This window comes from Alosa pseudoharengus, unplaced genomic scaffold (genome assembly GCF_046254945.1).
Source record: "Alosa pseudoharengus isolate Yale_2024_CS ecotype anadromous, Long Island Sound unplaced genomic scaffold, YU_APseudo_1.1 YU_APseudo_1.1_scf_11, whole genome shotgun sequence".
In the NCBI taxonomy this organism is placed as follows: domain Eukaryota; kingdom Metazoa; phylum Chordata; class Actinopteri; order Clupeiformes; family Clupeidae; genus Alosa; species Alosa pseudoharengus.
Window position 1 is genome coordinate 10,669,923 of NW_027468576.1, and position 20,164 is coordinate 10,690,086.

General features: G+C 41.5%; 2 protein-coding genes across 3 annotated transcripts; both read left to right on the forward strand.

Annotated features, from left to right (window-relative positions):
- The first annotated feature begins 361 nt into the window (after positions 1-361).
- paox1 (polyamine oxidase (exo-N4-amino) 1) lies at positions 362-4,007 on the forward strand. 2 transcript variants are annotated; one of them, XM_076277985.1, is made up of 8 exons: positions 362-407; positions 640-789; positions 1,166-1,604; positions 1,700-1,893; positions 2,248-2,497; positions 2,608-2,720; positions 3,178-3,335; positions 3,476-4,007. In XM_076277985.1, exons 2-8 carry the CDS (start codon positions 642-644, stop codon positions 3,635-3,637), a joined length of 1,464 nt encoding a protein of 487 aa, XP_076134100.1. In that variant the 5' UTR covers positions 362-407; positions 640-641; the 3' UTR covers positions 3,638-4,007. The 2 variants fall into 2 exon arrangements, with proteins under 2 accessions (XP_076134100.1, XP_076134099.1); XM_076277984.1 differs by lacking the exon at positions 362-407 and adding an exon at positions 414-535.
- Positions 4,008-10,593: 6,586 nt separating this feature from the next.
- Positions 10,594-19,734, forward strand: slc5a9 (solute carrier family 5 member 9). The gene is made up of 12 exons (XM_076276348.1): positions 10,594-10,608; positions 10,905-11,009; positions 11,879-12,043; positions 12,408-12,513; positions 12,958-13,038; positions 13,340-13,545; positions 13,981-14,116; positions 15,081-15,188; positions 16,003-16,153; positions 17,708-17,876; positions 18,458-18,673; positions 19,345-19,734. The coding sequence occupies exons 1-12, from the start codon at positions 10,594-10,596 to the stop codon at positions 19,699-19,701; spliced, it is 1,815 nt and encodes a 604-aa protein (XP_076132463.1). The 3' UTR covers positions 19,702-19,734.
- The last annotated feature ends 430 nt before the right edge of the window (positions 19,735-20,164 follow it).

The window sequence follows — 20,164 nt, forward strand, 5'->3', positions numbered from 1 at the left end:
CATGTACCGTATGTTTAAACCACATAGCGTATGTTTAAACCACAGTCAACATTAATTGTGTTCTGTGTGTGATACCAAAAACCAGTTGAGGCCAAGTCAGCCCAATATACTTAGCATGTAATACCTGCCATCTTGTGGCTAAAACAGGAACACCATGCTGGGGTCTCTAGGACTTTCAACAAATGTCTTGTAGGTTAGATGTTACCATGCAAAGTGCGACCACATCACATCTGTCTCTAGTTTAGCGATATATTTAATTAAGCTACTTTGTAAGTTGTTGTTTGTTAGTCTGTTACTTGTCTGTTTTTGCCTCCCACGAAATTCTGAAGTACGAGGGTGGAGACTAATAGTGCATAGTGCATGCGTCTTCTGTTTTATCAGGAAGTGCTCAGATTGCATTGGCTGACGTGCGTTTGCGAGACTGCCTCTTTTTAAGGACTTTATACTAATTTGAAAAACAAAATAACCTACTTTACCCTAGATATTACCCTAGATATTCAGTTAAACGATAGACAGCAAAGGCTACACAGCTCAGGTGTTGATAGGCTACTAAGCAATATGTAACGATTATTTCCACCAAATAATTATTATTCTTCAATGTTTGTGTCATTCTTTAATGTTTGTGTCATTTATTTACAGTGATGGGGGAAAATCCTAAAATTGTGGTACTAGGTGCGGGGCTTGCTGGAATAGGAGTAGCCACTAAACTGCTAAGTCTGGGATTCAAAGATGTCACAATAATTGAGGCATCTGGAGGAGCTGGAGGGAGAATAGCTAAGGCGTGTCTTGGTGAGTATAGAAACAATTCAGTTTACCTAATGTAAAGGGAGTCAATTTATATTGAATATTTGAATCAGAAATTATCATTTGAGCTTAAGTTATTTGCTTTACACAACAGCTACCAATTCAAGTTTCACTTCTGTACTTCAATTCCTGTCAGCAAAAATGTTGTGATATCACATGATATAGCCAACATCATCTATAATACAAATAGTTTTGCCATGTCATTTCAAACTTTTTATAAGATCTCTTCAAAAACTCTATGGTCCATAATTGTCTATTCTATTCTATTCCATTCTGCTCTATTTCAATGTGATCTCGTCTGATCTATTCTAGTGTTGTCTGATTTGATCTATTCTATTGAATTCTATTCTGTTTTCTACAGGCACGTCCTGGGTGGATACAGGAGCTCAGTGGATCCACGGAGCCTCGGAGGCGAACCCAGTGTACTCCCTGCTGCAGCAGCAGGGCCTGCTGGAGGATGTAGTGACTGAGGAGGGCACTGAGCTCGTGTTCCACAGCAAGGGCCACAGACTCAGCGAGTACCTGGCCAGCCATGTGTACGAGGCTGGGGAAGGCATCATGAGACAACAGCACCGGGGGAACCCTGGGAAGAACATCGGTGACTACTACGCTGAGAAATCTCTCGGTCTAGCCAACAACTTGAGGAGCAGTGGAGAGGCTAAACAAGAAGATATACTAAATATTCTGTCTCTGGTGGGTAAGAGCCTTCTGATAGACATTGGTGCGCCTGCCCTCAACAATGTGTCGCTTGACTCTTGGCAGTACTACACCAACATGGGTGAGGACCTCAACATTGAGGGGTGAGTAGAATCTTTAGGATAACTATTTTACATCCGGTTTTATGTCGGTAAAGTAACAACCCTTGTACCTACGATGTTGTATGTTTGTGACACAGGAAAATGTTTCTCTTGACTGAAAAACTGTTGGGAGACTTCCCTAAGGAAAGGCTGCTGCTACGTAAAGCTGTGCTGAAGATCAACTGGGATGGCTGTTTCAGTGGAGATGAGAGTCGCGTCTACCCTGTCTGCATTGAGTGTGAAAATGGGGACAAGTTTCTTTGTGATCATGTTGTGGTTACCGTCTCACTTGGTAAGACCCATATTTCCTCCTTGTTATCTTATTTGCTTCAGAGCTTCCTGAATGGTTATCAAGCTAATGGCACGTGGTGCCTAGGCTAAATCTGTCACCTAAACTCCCATGAGTAAAGTGTTCACATATGCCCACTTGGGAAAAGGGCTCAGAAAGGGTGCAAGCGAGCCCTTAAGCACTTCACAATATCACAGTGGGACAGCCCTAAGCCCTCACCAAGTTTGCGGGAACGCGGATCAAAGTGTGTGAGTTGCTAAGGGGAGACATTGTGATTGGGCCATACTGTCAAATTAGTTTGTTGGCTAATAATAATAAGTAATAATTACCCATAGTGGTTTCCTTTGACTTTAATAGGCTGCTTGAAAGCTGCACCACCAACCATGTTTGACCCTCAGCTCCCAGAGGACAAGAGGGAGACCATAGAGAAGCTTGGCTTTGGCTGCATCAACAAGATCTTCCTGCAGTATGAGGAGGCTTTCTGGGAAAGGGATGTGGAGAGCATCAGCCTACTGTGGGAGAATGAGACCCCAGCTTCCTTATCCACAGATGCCACCCAGTGGCAGAGGAATATACAGCTTTTCACCGTCATGAGACCAAGGGAGAAGTAAGTTCTCCCTTGCAATATTAAGGAATGTTCTATGAAATTCAGTAAAAATGTTGAAATCTCAGATTTATTCATATTACTGACCTGCGGCGTGCCATTTATACTTCAAGGTTTGGTCATGTTTTGATTGGCTGGTGCTCGGGAAATGTTGCACGGCACGTTGAAACTCTGACAGAGGCGCAACTCTCTGCAGCCATCACCTGTAACTTCAGGATGTTCATGAGTAAGCATGCAACAAAACAGCCCAATGCACAGCTTTTCAGTTAACAGCCACATGCAACGTTTTTGACAAAGTTATGTTTTAAAGTGCAAAAAAGGTGATTGTCTTCAAAACTCCCCAGGGCTCTGATATTATCATCAGAAAATAATTGGCTAGAAATTTGGTCAACTATGTCCACCTCCCAACAGTTTTGTGTGTTTAAGGGTGTGTGTATTTTTCGGTCTGTTTGGAGGAAGTTAACAAGAACTGCTGATTACAGCTTAACTTAATGATGACACTGTTTAACTATTACAGAGAAATCTAGTCACTTTGGACAAACAAAAGCACTTTGGAGAACAAAAACAACTCGCAGAAAGTTTTTTTTTTTTAAATCCCTGGTCACAAAATATAGAAAACATTTGGCCAACTATCATGGTAGGGAGAAAAAAATCAGTTATAAACCAAAGCATGTCTTTCCCAGGGAACCCTTGCATTCCCTGTCCTAAGAGGGTTTTGCGCACACAATGGCATAGTGAGGCATTCATTAGGGGTGCATACACTTATATCCCAGCTGGCGTGGATGCTGTGATCATGGACAAGTTGGCTCATCCCTTATCAAGCCGGAAAATCCCCACAGAGGTAAATACAATAACAATTAATACCTGTCAATAGCAATGATTCTTGATATTAAAACCGTACTTCTGAATGAATGAAGCCTGAATGGCAGTGTCTCTCTCTCTCCCACTCTCTCGCTCTCTCTCTTTCTCTCTCTCTCTCAGGATCTGCAGGTACTCTTTGCTGGGGAGGCCACAATGAAAAACTTGTATGGAACAGTACAGGGGGCTTTGCTCTCTGGCTACAGGGAGGCAGAGAGGCTGTCTCTGCATTATGGAAGACCAGCACCTGCATCAACTCCATCTTCATCTCCTCTGGCAACATAACTGCACCTGCATCAACTCCATCTTCATCTCCTCTGGCAACATAACTGCACCTGCATCAACTCCATCTTCATCTCCTCTGGCAACATAACTGCTCCCATTCCAAAGTTGGCTGTGCCATGAGACTATATTGGCATCTATTTCGCTTGTATATTTTTTGATCCTGGCAAAAGACACAGTAACCAATAGCAAATAGCTATACATCTGTATGGATGGAGTGTTAAATTACTGAGCTGTGAACTGTTGGCCTTCTATTAAATTACTGAGGACTGTGTGGACATGCCTATAACTAGATGTACCGCGTAGCGGTACAAAATATGACCGCTTCTCAGTCCTGCACATCCATTCCGCGAAAATAAATCATATTAATGAATTTGTCTCCATCTTCTACTCCATCCCCCACTCTTGAAACTTTTGTGTATGCTTGTTTGGAATGTGTGTTTGCACACATTCCGCACACAAAGTAGCCTACTGGCGCTGCAAAGGTGAATAGATTTGTTTCTGGGCCAAAAAATCTGTAACATTGTTATAAAACCTTTAAAATCTCTAAACAATCACAAGTAGGGCAGTTCATCACAGTCTATCCATTGCAACTGGACTGATGAAAGGTACACCTGTAGGCTACATTGTATTTGGGAAAAGCAGAAGGTAGCAGCATAATGTATTTATTTATTTATTATTAAACAAAACAATCCCTGTCAGTTCCATGCAGTTTTCAACAGCTATCAAGAAGAGGTCATGTCATGGATTTTTGTGATGTGAATGTTTCTTCTTCTACATATGCATAAGTTTAGTCATCTAGTTCAAATGATATTCAGCTGCACTGTCAATGCACAAATTAAATACCAGTAGTCTAAAACAAAATGCCGTTTTACCCAGTGGTGCAAATAACTGACATACAAAAGGGCCTTCATGAAATGCGTTGCGAGACTGTTCATACACATTTTAACTGGCAAAGTTGAAGAGCTACTGTCCGTTATTGTTTGTGCAAATAATATGCTGATTCATGTTCCCTTGCATTTTGCAACCATGAGGTCCATGGTTAAGCTCAATCTTTTGACGCAATCTTTTGATTTTCACCCAGCCTAGTCCATGGTAGGCGCCCGATAGAAATATTGTTTAATTTTGCGATTGAGATATCCACGCACTGGCGCCCCCCCTGCGACGTGTTCGCCCCCCGGTTTTAGAGCTATTCTAAATGCAAAAATGCATAGAGGGAGTTAAGACAAAACCGTGACTGTTAACAAACTATAAGCTATATATGGTAGGCCCTATGCTATTACACAACACAAATTGTCACTAGGCTATGCTGGCGACCCAAATAAAATCTCCTTTGGAACCAATGGCTTACACCTTACAGTATCAAGCTGCCACCTCTTGGCGAAAAGTTAATCGTTTTGCATATCAGTAGTAATACATTTCACGTAGCTGTGAATCACGGAAAGGGCGAATGAAGTGGACACTTCTAAATGGAACCCAACCCACTGTACAGTAGCTCAAGCAGCCATAATGAAAGCGTTATCATTGTTTGGATACTTCACACACACGTGTTTTTTAATCGCATAGACTACAACTACCAAGCTGGAATCAAAGCACATCGACTCCTCTCACACCCTAAACACGCACTTCGAACAAACAAAAAGCGCCTCAGTCTCACGGAATAGCCATAGGCAAAACTGTATCTGACCGGTGTAACGTTGGTACTAAATCATCCATCGCAAAGAATGATTTTTGTAGCACGTGCAACAAATATGTGTAGGTACAGCCCTGCCCTGAATACATCTCAACGTGCGCTCTATCTAGTGGACAAACGACTACTTATCGCCAATACTGGAAATGCAGCCATGATGATGATGATGAATATTTATTTTGGCTTTCTTTTAATCCTACTGAATTTGTAATTATGTATCGGCCGTTCTAATACCGATAGTATGTGGGTGCCTGTGTGTGTGTGTGCCTGTGTATATGTGTGCACCACCATCTACAGGCCAATGAGTGTACAGTCACTAAATGTACACATAACTTAATTTTTTAGACCCCCCCATGGATGAAATTCTACGAAACTTGGCATACCCCCAGAGAATGTCAGGTTAATCATACACATAAAATTTGGTGCAGTTCTGAACGTCTTTACTGAAGAGAGGGGCGATTAAAGCAGAATGATATTGCATTTTCATTTTTTACCGGGGGGGTGCAAATCACAAATGAGTGATTATGGGCTAGGTTGATGTGGGCCCTTGAGACCAACATACCATAAAAATTTCTTCATCCTCGGTGCCACGGTTCAGGTAGTTATTATCAGGTAGGTAGTGTTTTGGTGCCCCGGGTATCGTTGACCAAAATGTCAGGAAGTAGATGACGAAAAAAAAAAAAAAAAAAAAAAAAACTTCGCTAGCTTCGCTAGCGGCAGTCATAATTATAAATATACATTATCTCTATGGTGTGGACGACCAGGTTTTTTGTTTTGTTTTGAGTGTACACATAAAATGGTCAGTTACAGAAGCGTGAGGAGAAATGTACAGAATTTGTCAAAAGTGTGGAACCACTGAATACCACCTGTAATGTAAAAATAATGTTTGCTTCATTTCTGATGCATTTGTGGGCATGTTACATATTAATCAATAATCATCAGTTTTTTAAAAATATTTTGTATTACAGTGTGATAATGTTTTGTATTTTAGGCCTACTTTGCTTTTTAAACAGAAAGACAAAACATGTCCCATTATAAAGTGTGTTTTTAATCTGGTAACCAAATGCTTAGCTCACCAGTTTCTCCTTTTAATTCTGAATCCATAGGCTACATACCTCATATATTTGGTTAAACTAGTCAAAAGTTGTAGCAGTTTAAATATTTTGCAGCGCTCCCTAGAGGCTATTTTGTTATCTGTGTGTTTGATACTCGGACTCAATTTGTTCTATAGACCCTTCACTTCAACTTAGAAGTGAAAACCAAACTTTAACACCAATTTAACACCAATTTGAAATGACTGAGAAAAATTACACATACATACGACCCCACTATATATAGCATGATAAGGTGCAAAAAAATGCATGGGGGTTGTTGGGGGGAGGTTGGGGGCACTGTATTTGCCCGAACTCGGGTCACCCTTAGTGTACTTGGTTTTTAATAAATTACCGACAATAAATCGATCTGTAGATAACAGCGATAGGACAACACGGTAAAGAGGAACCAAGAAATCTACAGCCAGTGTTTCTAGCCGGCAACAATTCCGTCGACACAGATCCATGTGACCTTCGCAAAATGCTACTTCTCCACAAATAATAATTGTTGCTCTCCATTCCTATCCAAACTTTTTCCTGGGTTGACTTTAAAGAGTCAAATAAAACCATGGCTTTAAATAAAACATGGATGGCTAAAGCATGTCTATACAGGTAAGTGGAGTTTGCAGGTCAAAGAAGCGCTGGCTAGCAGCTAACGTTACAAGTTATGGCATGCCTATAATTATAAACTAGCTGCCCAGTATCACCACCATTCTAAAAGGAACAACAATGATTACATTAGTTGAATTCTGTTTTGGTTATTATTTTAAAAAAAAGAGAGAGAGATTAAGCTCAATTCAGCCTATAGTTATCATTCAGTGTGCTAAGTACAGTACCTTAGAAAACCTGGAATACAGTTAGCATCTAACTAACATTAGGATTACAGAAGTGCAAGTAGTAAGCATCACTACAGTATAAATAATGATCTTATTATAACGTTATGTACAGACTATGAATTGTGGAGTTGAACTGTATATTAAATATGTTGCAATGTGTAGATATATTTGTGGGGACTGCAAAGTAAGGTTATGAAGGCCTAGTGGGATTATTTTTCTAATTCCTGAGGCAGTATGAAAATGTTACCAACATTATACAAAGCGTCATAGGCAGTAGTATGATAAATACCCTAAGTTATTATATTTTCTATGTTTTATGTGTGTTTGGCGGTCAAAACTACATGCATCTTTAACCATACATTTCTCTTTCACAGATGTCTGCAGAGTGCACTCCATAGACATGCAGTTGTTGCATCTGCGTTACACACGACTGGTCTTCTCCAAACTTCAAACAAGACGTCGGTAGTTCGCTGTGCAAGGAAACAATACGAGAGACAGTATCCAGTCCTGCTGGTCCGTCCTGACGGCTCCACAATCAACATCCGATACAAGGAGCCAAAGAGAATACTCATGGTATGGATTTCTGTTCAGTGCTGCTCTCAAACCTGAATGCCATGCAGATGCTTGAAGCAACTTTATGTGCATTTTATTACAAAATATGTGTTGCTAGGTTCTTTAACACATGGTAGCATCAATGTGTGCATTTCAGACATACACCGAAAAGGTGCTAAATTCCTTGTGCTATTGGTAGAGAATTTCCCACAGTGGCCGATCAACAACATAGCCTCCCCTCCATAGAGTTTTCATATATATCTGAGTCAAAACAACATAGCCTCCCCTCCAGAGAGTTTTCATATATATCTGAGTCAAAACTACATACCCTCCCCTCCAGAGAGTTTTCATATATATCTGAGTCAAAACAACATAGCCTCCCCTCCAGAGAGTTTTCATATATATCATATATATCTGAGTCAATTCAGGTCATAGCATGACCCCACCCAAGTAGTCTGTGAGCGCCTCAGCCTTAACCACCAGTTTGTTGTGGCTGTCTACTGGTCTTGTGTGTGGTTGCCTTGTTCCTTGAGCATGATAATGCATTTATTTCCACCTGGATTGAACTACGTATATGCACTCTATGAACTGGAACTAAGAATCAGCACACATAGACGTTGCTTAACTTGTTCACTATTTTTCACTATTTTCACTGGTCCGATTGCAGATTTACAATACAAGTACAATCTTAGCCACAGTATTTCTTTTTCATTTCCTTTTTCACTATTCTCAAGCTGAGTGAAATCTTCATTAAAATGATTAAAATGAGGATTGTTATACAACAGCTTTAAGACACTGGAGTTAGTGAATCACCTCTTGGTTGTTTACAGTTAGACCGAAATGTTGCAGCCAGGCTACTGACTGGGACTAGTAAGAGGAAGCACATCACTCCTGTGTTAACAGCCTTGCACTGTCTCCCTGTGCATTACACAAACTAGTATAAGGGGCACTGCTTGTGTTCAAAGGCCTTTATGGTCTGGCTTACACTGTTGCTGATATGCTATGCCCCCCCCCCCCCCCCCCCCCCCCAATACACTCTATCAACATCCTTAAAGGTGCAGTCAGAAATTGCGAAGGAAGTCTTGTTTGTTTGTGTTTATGTTTATATTTAAATATATTAGCAGACGCTTTTGTGCAAAAAAGTACATTATACTGTATTTTAACCAAGGACCAAACGAAACATGCCAGAGAGGCAGCTCACCCCTACCTTCAGTATTCCCAGAGAAATTCCATGCAGGGTTTCGTTTTTGTTTGGGGGACAGGCTGCCAGGTTTCCAGTTTTCGCAGTCTAGGCTGTCTACAGAGACCAGTTTTTTTTTTACAGTGTAATCACGGAATGGAAAGCTAGTGGTCGTGAGGAAATGATTGCTGAATGTGACAGATGTTATGGGCTTGAAATTCCATAAAACCTGACTGCACCTTTAAGGTCTGCATTCCAATGTCTTTAGATTGTCCTATGGTCAAGGAGTCTGTGCATTTTTTGTTGTTGCACTAAGACTTGTGAATGATCTCCCAAGTGACCTTAGACATGTCTCAACCCTAACTGCTTTTAAATCTAACCGAAGATGCACTTTTTCTGTCTAGTATGTGAAGATGCACTTTTTCTGTCTAGTATTTGAAGATGCACTTTTTATGTCTAGTATGTGAAGATGCACTTTTTCTGTCTAGTATGTGGCAACTACTGATACTGAGCTAGAGAACAGTTCTGTTGTTGTCATTGTATGCTAATCTATGGTGTGTGTGTGTGTGTTTTTTAGTGTCATTTGTTTTTTTAATCTTCTATTGTAAAGCCCTGTGGTTAATTTAAATGTGTTATATAAATAGAATTTGCTTTACTTTACTTTACTTTACTTTACTTTAACTGTACACGATTATAATTTCAGATGCCAGTGGACATTAGCACTCTGTCAGAAGAGGAGAGGAAATCAAGATTACGGAAGAGGGATCCAAAGAAGACCGTTGTGAAGAAAGAGAAAGATGACTTTGAAGACAACTTTAAAATTGACGACTACAGTCAGTTCTGGAAGAAAAAGTGATTGGAGTATTGTTTGAGTACCCCTGTTTCTCCGTGTATATTGTAATTAATGTCAGGTCATGTAATAAATATTCTTTTCAACTACAACAGTGAAAAGGACCTTTTTTTCAACAAACATTTAAATTAAAACTTTACATGAATCAGTGTGCAGTAGCCAAGGTCTTGAGTTGGTGGGTAGAGATGATGTTATCAATCATGATGGTGTTCTAAGGTTATTAGGCGGTGTTCCAGAGAATCTGGAGTAACTTTAATGGCCCAGCACTAAGTGTTGTGACGGGTTGTTTCACATCCGCATGAAACAGTGTGTGATTCTCACCTGCTAGAAATGCCTGCTCCTGGTTTATACATAACCTATGAACCGCATACTATGCATGTTCTGATAACAGAAAGATTAATGTTTAGTCTTTGGTCTGCACCTCGAAGTTCTCACTTCCTTGTTGGTAAATGGCAACGACACTTCAGCCAGAAAGGAACACTACGGTGCAGCCGGGCACAAATGGCACATTTGCTTTGGAGGCGGCTGACATCGCTGTGTTGGTGGTGTATTTTGTCTTCGTCCTGGGAGTGGGAATATGGGTATGTCAAAGAAGAGTTGCTTTCTTTTCTTGTTTAGACAGTAAAGAGTTCGAGACAACACTAAGAAGCGACTTAAATTCCTAAAAATATGTATATTATTTCCTCTGCATGCTTCATTGTAGTCATCGTTCAGAGCCAACCGGGGAACAGTAGGTGGGTACTTCTTGGCTGGAAGATCCATGACATGGTGGCCAGTAAGTATCCATCTCTAATTCTACAGTTGCAAATTTTAGATAGTGATAATTTTCTCCTGTGATCATTCAGTGGCTGAACACAAAATGTGAGTGATTCATTGTACTTCAGCGTTATGTTTTGCAGAGTTATACTGCTTTTATAACCTCCTAAGATGTCCAAAAGTCCAGTGAAAACAGTTCAGACACACAAAAACCATGCAAATGGCTGCAGAAAACTAAACATGCAAATACAACATGTAATCTGTAAGGGCATTCCCTTGGTGGTCACACATCGGCATTGTTTTCTGTCATCCCAGATTGGCGCCTCCCTGATGTCCAGTAATGTGGGCAGCGGCTTGTTCATTGGATTGGCTGGGTCAGGGGCCGCAGGAGGCCTGGCAGTCGGGGGCTTTGAGTGGAATGTAGGTCACACTGATCATGCCTTAACACCAACACATTGCAGTGACAATGACTCTGGTATTTGGTTATGGTGACTTAGCAGGCACTTTTTATCCACAGCGACTTACAACATCATAATAACAAACAATTACAGTAAAAAGTACACTAAGGGTGATTGCACGTAGTGAGTGCTTATGACAAGCCGTAACGTGAAATTACGTATCTTTGAAGTTGTCAGATTTTGCCGTGAACTGGGAGTCCTTCTCGTCAGATGATTTTAGGGGGACGTGCCATCACGTAATTTTGTGTAACTTGTTTTTTGGTCATCTTACTACTCGTAAGATGAGCCACAAATGGAACACACGATAAATAGACAGGCCCCAACATATCACTGACCTCATTCATTTACAATCAGTCCCCAGGTCTCTCAGATCTTCCAGCAAAGCGCTCCTACATGTGCCTCGGTCACATCATCTCTCAAACATAAAGGTGACAGGGACTTTGCAGTTGCTGCTTCATGTTATGGAACCACTTGCCATCCATCTCCAGCTCTGCTTTTACGTCTATGCTCAAAACCCACCTTTAGTCTTTGGCCTGCCCAGCCCACTTTCCTCCCATCTGCTGTTATGTCTGAAACTCTGCGGCTGTCAGTTGCCATTCTCTGGTTGTTGTTGTTGGTATGTGTCTGTTTGTTGGTGAAGGTTTCTCAATCTGTATATATTATCATTTGTTTTATTTATTTTGTACACCACTTTGGTCAGTGAAAGCTGTGTTTAAATGTGCTTTATGAATCAAATGATCTTACTTACTCATGAACCAAACACAGGATTGTGAAATGTGACTGGAGTGGTTGTGGTGAGTGCTGTGTGGATGTTTTGTGGCCCCCCGGCAGGCATCCTGGGTCCTGGTGGCCCTGGGCTGGATCTTTGTGCCAGTGTACATCTCCTCTGGCGTGGTCACCATGCCCGAATACCTGCGGAAGAGGTTTGGCGGACAACGGATCAGAATCTACATGAGCGTGCTCTCTCTCATGCTCTACGTACTCACCAAAATATCAGTAAGGCCTCTAAAAGCTTGATCTCATCACAACTTGGTAAACATGTCTGTTCATGCATTTAAACATGGTACAAGATATTAAAGGACAGATTTCCCCCTCAATGATTTCCTGCCTGCAGCCCCTACACTCCTCAGCATAGGGATGTAGTGCCAATGTATAGAACTAAGACACAAACTCTCTTTCCTTTATAGAGCTGTTTTGTGAATTATCTTTAATATAGTAATATTTGCTATGTCTTTATTCTATTCTACAGAGGTCCCCTTACAAGCAAATATAAGCCTTGCGTGTTAACACCAGTCCAACATAATCAAAAAGTAGTTTCTGCAGAGCCGTGTGTGTGTGTCCTTTGTGTGTGTGTGTGCAGACGGACATTTTCTCTGGAGCTTTATTTATCCGCGTTTCCTTGGGCTGGGATTTGTACCTCTCCACAGTTGTACTCATCGCTGTGACCGCTGTCTATACTATAGCAGGTAGGAATGCATTAATTGACTAGAAGAAGGAGAGGATTGTATGTACGCCCAAAAGCAAGATAGGTACAGACATAATACATACTAGTAAGTAATTAGCAAATAAAGAGAGATAAAGCAGCTCCACCATGAACACTTTTTGAGGTCTTGTGAATGCTTGTGGGTAGAGAGTTATATATGAGAAGCAGAGACAAGGCTAAGGAAGTATACTGACACAGGCTGTCTCTACAGGCTGCCTCACTCTGTTCCTAATGCTACAAGAGTTTGTAAGAGTGCAGGGCGGTCAAAATGTCACAATCAATAATCACGAGGCACATTTTCTCCACACACACATATCCCTGTCAGAGTGCAAGAGTGACTGATAAAGTAAGTGATTTGATAGCCTGTCACCCTGTGATGAGTCTTTGTGAAATTGTTCCCCTGATGGATGCTGTCTTGTGGCTGCAGGTGGATTGACAGCAGTCATTTACACAGACGCATTGCAGACCGTCATCATGGTAATTGGAGCATTTGTTCTCATGTTTATAGGTATATATGATTTCAGACACTCTTTTTCAACCACAACCTTATTTTTGTTTTGTTTGATCAACTACAACTCTGAGTTATTGATTGCCTATTATACTGGAACAGGTTGAGTGAGTAATTAAGGTTCCCTCTTGATCACACTAGTGAAATGCTCTCGAAGTCTGCTCTGTTTTTTGCCCACAAAGATTGCTTTGTGGGTGATTTAGTTTGGTTAGGTTTGGTTGGACACCTCTCCTGTGTACATATGAAATGACCATGTCATCCTGTTGAAAGCTTGGTCTCAGCGTGCTCTCCTCCCTGCCAGCTTTTGATAAGGTGGGCTGGTACGAGGGTCTGTTGGATCAGTATGAGAAGGCCGTGCCCTCCATCATTGTACCCAACACCACGTGCCACCTGCCGCGGCCGGACGCCTTCCACGTGTTCAGGGACCCTGTGACCGGAGACCTGCCCTGGCCCGGCCTGCTGTTTGGACTCACTGTGCTGGCCACCTGGGTGTGGTGCACTGACCAGGTCAATGGCCTAGCTAGCGATACCACAACCATACTTAACACTTAAATAACTTAACACTAAAATATACTTAACACATATCATTACTTAACACATACTTAATTATACTTAACATCATTAAAATACTTACACATATCATTAATTATACTTAACACATATCACACAATACATATTTACTTTTACTTAAGAGAAGAGAGTGAATGTACAGAAGGAAAAAGCTAGTTCAGAGCCAAGCTAGGACTTTTTGCATTAGATTGGTTTGGCAGCTAATTTATGATACACCTCAATAAAAGTCTGAGGAGAAAAAATGTGGACTTTTGAAATTTCAAGTTTTAAGGGAGTTTGTATTTGTATTTTAGTCTGACGAGTTCACGTCTTATATCATTGTGTAATCAATGTTTTTGAATTGTAAATGGTCTGATCTTCCCTTGTCCACAGGTTATAGTTCAGAGATCACTAGCAGCCAAAAACATGTCCCACGCAAAAGGGGGGTCGGTTTTGGGAGGGTACCTCAAGATGCTGCCCATGTTCTTCATTGTGATGCCTGGCATGATCAGCAGAGCACTCTACCCAGGTAGCCTTTTTTGACGTAGACACCAAAAGTTGGCCTGCAAGGGGTGGTATTAAAATGGTTAACATCATATCTGAATGATAGAACATTCTCTGTAAGATTAGGCAATTGCTCTTCGTCCACTGCACCTATCAAATGTGGTGTCCCTCAGGGATCAATTGTAGGCCCTCTGCTATTATGCTCCCTCTTGGCTCCATTCAATATCACTGCTATGCAGATGACACTCAATTTTACTTGCCATTAACAACCGGCAGTCCTTTGGAAAGCCTGTTTAACAACCTTAATGACATAAAGAGTTGAATGGCTACACATTTTGTACAATTAAATGAAAAGAAAACAGATAATTATTTTTTAAGTCTGTACTGTCCTTCTAGGACACTTAGGTCTTCCTCGCAACATCTTACAGTCCCAATGCAGTCCTAAAAACTAAAGGTGATAGGGCTTTTTCTGTTGCTGCCCCTCGCCTCTGGAATAATTTCCCTATAGAAATTAAGTCCTGTCCCACTATCGGTGTCTTTAATCTAATGTAAAGACCCTTCTATTTTCTTTGGCCTTTAATGTCCATTAATTTCACCCTTTGTTTATTTTATTTCTATTTATTTTCAGCATTTTATTAACTGCCACCTTTAATTTCACTCTTTCCTATTTGTATTTGTTTTACATTTTGCTCTATAGTATTAGTAGTTTTAGTAACTGTATCTTTTTATTCTATAATCATAATCAGTTTAGCATTATTATTATTTTTTTCTTTCTTATATTTTTGTTTTTATTGCTATATTTTATTTTATTTTTGTGAGCACCTTGGGTCAATTGTATTGCGTTTAAGTGTGCTATATAAATAAATGTGACTTGACTTGACCTTCAAAACACACACTGCCTGAATAACATACTAGGAGCCTGTATGATTTTTCTCCTTTTTCTCTGTGTCATTTTTTCTGTGGTTTTCTGTTATTGTTCTTCTGTTTAGATGAAGTGGGTTGTGTGGACCCAGTGGAGTGCCAACGCATCTGTGAGTCCAGTGCGGGGTGTTCTAACATCGCCTATCCCAAATTAGTGGTGGAACTCATGCCAGCAGGTGAGGCTTCACTTTATTTTTTCAGACAAAGCAGAGGGCCCCCTCTGCTACCAGGAAGCCATCACCAGGTATGTCAGTCCTCCTCTGTGATGTTGGGATTGGGTTTTTACTTTATTTAACAGTGCAAGATAAGGGTGAGTGTTTACAGTCAAAGGACTGCTCCTGTTTGTGTGTGTGTGTATTTGTTGGGATGTGTGTGCAGATGTATAACTTGACTGTGTGACTCGAGTGAGTGTGTGTGTGTACTACCGGTATTTGTTGGGTTGTGTGTGCAGGTGTATGTGTGACTCGAGTGTGTGTGTGTGTGTCTGTGTGTCTGTGTGTGTGTCTGTGTGAGTGAGTGTTTGTGTGTGTGCACTACCGGTATTTGTTGGAATGTGTATGCAGGTGTATGTGTGATTGAGTGTCTGTGGGTGCTTGTGTGTGTACATGCATGCATGTGTGTGAGTGTGTGTGTGTACATGCATGCGTGTGTGTGTGTGTCTGTGAGTGCTTGTGTGTGTACATGCATGCATGTGTGTGTGTGAGTGCTTGTGTGTGTACATGCATGCGTGTGTGTGTGTGAGTGCTTGTGTGTGTACATGCATGCGTGTGTGTGTGTGAGTGCTTGTGTGTGTACATGCATGTGTGTGTGTGTGTGTGTGAGTGCTTGTGTGTGTACATGCATGCGCGCGTGTGTGTGTCTGTGAGTGTGTATGTACATTCATGCGTGTGTGTGTGTGCCTGTGAGTGTGTCTGTGTACATGCATGCGTGTGTGTAAAGTTGGTTGTAGGCTCTGCTCAGTGTGCTTTGCTTTGTGTCGCTGCCCTCCAGGCCTGCGTGGTCTGATGATTGCTGTCATGATAGCCGCCCTCATGTCGTCCCTCACGTCCATCTTCAACAGTAGCAGCACGCTCTTCACCATGGACATCTGGCAGCGTGTGCGACGACATGCCTCTGAGAGGGAGCTCATGGTGGTGGGCAGGTAAACAGGAAGTCATCGCCACTCACACAACAAACAAACAAACAAACAAACAGTTACTGGTTTTGAAATGTTCACTATTTCACTACATAGTGCATTTTATAGTACATAACTATACTAAGGTTATTCACTACGTAGTGCTTTATATATAGTACATAACTATACAGAGATTATTCACTACATAGTGCTTTATATATAGTACATTACTATACTAAGATTATTCACTACATAGTACATTATATAACACTTGACTAGAATCTAGATAGTTGACTTGAGCCGTTTGGTGATGCTTGAAATTCTACACACCCTTTTATACCATCTCAACGGAATTTTCCAGAATCTTCAGCCACACAAGTATGACTCAAACAATGCATACTGTACCTGACCCACAAGAAAAACAGCTGAAGCCAGTTTGTTGTTAACTTGTCATAAGAGCAACATATAGCCTTGTGCATGGCGACTCCATACCTCGAGGCCTAATTTGTAAGCGCATCTACAGTGGCGACTGCATTACCCTGGTAACACTGACAGCCATTCCCTGCCTCGCGACTAGAGGCCTCAGATAAATGTGATCTCTACATACCATCCTGCAGCATTGGGCACATAACTTTCTCATTTGACAAAGCACAATGAGTACAGATATGAACACAAATAGAAAAGTTATCTAATATAAAAGAGATGATCTCATGATGATCAAGTCATCAAATGATGACCACACACTATACAGAGGTTACTCATTATATGGTGCAATACACAGTACAATTGTGATTTCAAACTTGTGAATGGATTTGAACAGGCCAGGTCCCGTGATTGTGATAACACTCACTAATAGTTGGCGCATATTATGTGACGGTCACTTCCTAAAGATGATTGGCTATTGAAGGTGAAGTCTGCAAGGCTGTGGACATTTGAGCTCAACAGCCTCAAATTACAACCCTCTTGTGCAATTTGCTGAATTTGATAAAGAGTGTTTTGGATTAGAATCACAGAGACTCCACCTGTGTAAAAATGTAACCTTAATTCAGCATTTATAGACTTTCTTGGTTATCAAATTAAGTATAAAATGTAGACATTAAAGCTGTGGTGGAACAGGAAGAGTGGCGCCACCTAGGAAAGTGTCCTCAGGTTTGATACCCAACGTTATGAGTCCCTGTCACTTTGGATGAAAGCGGTTAAATCCCACTCACTCACTAAATTATAATAGGATCATTAGCTTTTTATAATCAATGTATTTCAACACTAATATCGATATCTTTGGCTATCTAATGAAGTACAATATTAAACATATTGTAATGTTTGTGATGGTATTATCAAAGAAATATTAGCTTTTCATAGTCAGGCGTTCCTGTCCCTGTTCTCTCTCTTTCTCTCTCTCTCTCTCTCAGGGTGTTCACCCTTCTAGTGGTTCCTGTCCCTGTTCTTGTCTCTCAGAGTGTTTACCCTACTCATGGTTCCTTTTCTTGTCTCTCAGGGTGTTCACCCTACTCATGGTTCCTGTCCCTGTTCTTGTCTCTCAGGGTGTTTACCCTACTCATGGTTCCTTTTCTTGTCTCTCAGGGTGTTCATTCTGCTGATGGTGGCCGTGAGCATCCTGTGGATCCCCATCATCCAGACGGCCAACAGTGGCCAGCTCTTTGACTACGTGCAGGCCATTACCAGCTACCTGGCCCCGCCCATCACAACGCTCTTCATCATGGGCATCTTCTGGAAGCGGGTCAATGAGCAGGTCTGTCTGTCACCTCTGATTGTGTATTATCCTGGGCCGGGCTTTTGACAGAAAGAGTTCTGAACTGAGACGATTGAGTAACCAGATGTCCATGTTTTTGTGCAGGGAATAGTTTCTTAAAAAGAAGCAGGGCTGTAGTGGGTGCTAAAACCAAGTGAATGCAGTTTATCTACCTCTGAAATTTCAGAAATAGAGTTTATCCACCTCCAAAAAGAGTTTCTTCACCAATTGCAACTTTTAACATTCAAAAATCACTGTATTATCCACATTCACAATATGTACACTCATCAATACTCTAGGAACCATTTAATACCACTGGTACTCTTATAAACATTGGACAATAATCTCCACCATCATCAAACATGTTCTGAATGCCTTTTTTTATAAATCTGATACCACATGGCACAGTCCACCTTACCATGATCAACAATTCATAGTTTTACCCACCTCTTATTTTACCACTACACCCCTGAAAAGAGGTGAGGTGTCACACTACTAAATAGGATAGGGGTTTGTCTTATGACATGTAGTGAACTCATGTCAAAAACTGTGTGTGTGTGTGTAAATGACTGGTCCTCCAGGGTGCCTTCTGGGGCCTCATGGTGGGCCTGGCTGTGGGGACGGTGAGAATGGTGATGGAGTTTGTGTACGGCACGCCCTCTTGTGGCCAGGAGGACACACGGCCAGCGCTGCTGAAGGACGTTCACTACCTGTACTTCGCTCTCATCCTACTGGGGATCACAGCGCTGGTCATCACGGTGATCAGCCTCTGCACACCACCCATCGAGGACAAACACGTGAGGACCACACATGTGCAGACAGACACAGAAAGATCATGGTGAAAGGGAGTGGAGTGGGACTGTTTGTGTTGTGAGACATCCCCTACAGCTAAAAATAAACAGCCCTTGTGATATTTTATTTGATAATAGTGCTTTACTTTTTGTAAAAGGTGCAAAAGTGTATGGTTAGGATAGAGTGACATGGAGTGCCCCCCCCCCCCCCCCCCCCAATAATAACGCCTTTCCTTCCACAGTAATTAAATACTTTATTCATCCTGAAGGAAATTAGTCACAACAGCTTGTGTAACTCGCAAAATGGCATGCTTATTGAAAGGAATGTGGCATTCCACTAGGGAAACAGAGATATAATGCTAGCAATTTGACTTTTACAAGAGCTTCATGGGAGTGTCTTGACTGCTTTGAACTGCAGGTTATGATTTGAATGGTTTCCACTGTGACCAAAGGAATAACAACTTCAATGGACAATACCAGTTATTGTATGTGACTTTGGTCCTATCCTATCAGGACAGCACTGTGTGATTCTTCACATGACCACCACGTGTCATTGCGTTTTCCCACAAAGCAATTTCTGCTCCAGGCCTGCCTAATCCAGCTTGACTTGAATCGACTCATCTTGTCTCATCTTGTACGACTCGCATCAAATTCAATGTGACCTTTCACCCCTGCAGCTTGTGCGGCTGACATGGTGGACGAGGCACAGTAAGGATCCACGTGTGGACCTGGAGGACCCCTGGGCCACCACCCCTAACGAGGAGGCCAAGGAGATGCCTGAGTCCCAGGCTGCCTCTCCTGAGCTGGAGGAGCAGCCGCCACAGGCCGCGTCCAGCTCGTGCTGGAGGAGAGTGGCCATGTGGCTTTGTGGTTTGTCCGCGCAGGCTGAGCCCAAACTCAGTGCAGAGGAGAAGCAGGCCCTGGAGATGAAGCTGACCGACATCGAGGAGGAGCCTGTGTGGCGAAATGTCTGCAATGTCAACGCCATCATCCTCCTCACTGTCAATGTCTTTCTGTGGGGCTTCTTTGCCTGACTCTGCATGCTTTTGTCTATCTATCTATCTATATATAAGCTATTTGAATGTAATTTGAGAGTAAATTGTATTCAAATTCCACAGTGAGGAAACTCATTTGTCAGACAGACTCATTTTACCAGTACTCGTTGCTTGAGTGTGTAAACTCATCTCTATGGTTCTGGTATATGAACCCTACAATAGCTAAAAAATAATGGTTTCAAAAAAAGCCTATATTAAGCATAATAGTAATAACAACAATATCAAATATCAACAATGAAAATAATATTTTTTTTATCATGTTAACAAAAAACATACAAACCATAACTCTGTTAGAAAATGAATTAATTATGTGCAAGCTGAATAGATAAATCTAAACACTTCTTGAAAGTCCCAAAACTATCACAAGAATGCTGAACACTAGGCAACTCACTCCACCAATGAGGAAGCCCAGAGGAAAAGAGCCTTAATTGGGACCTCTTAG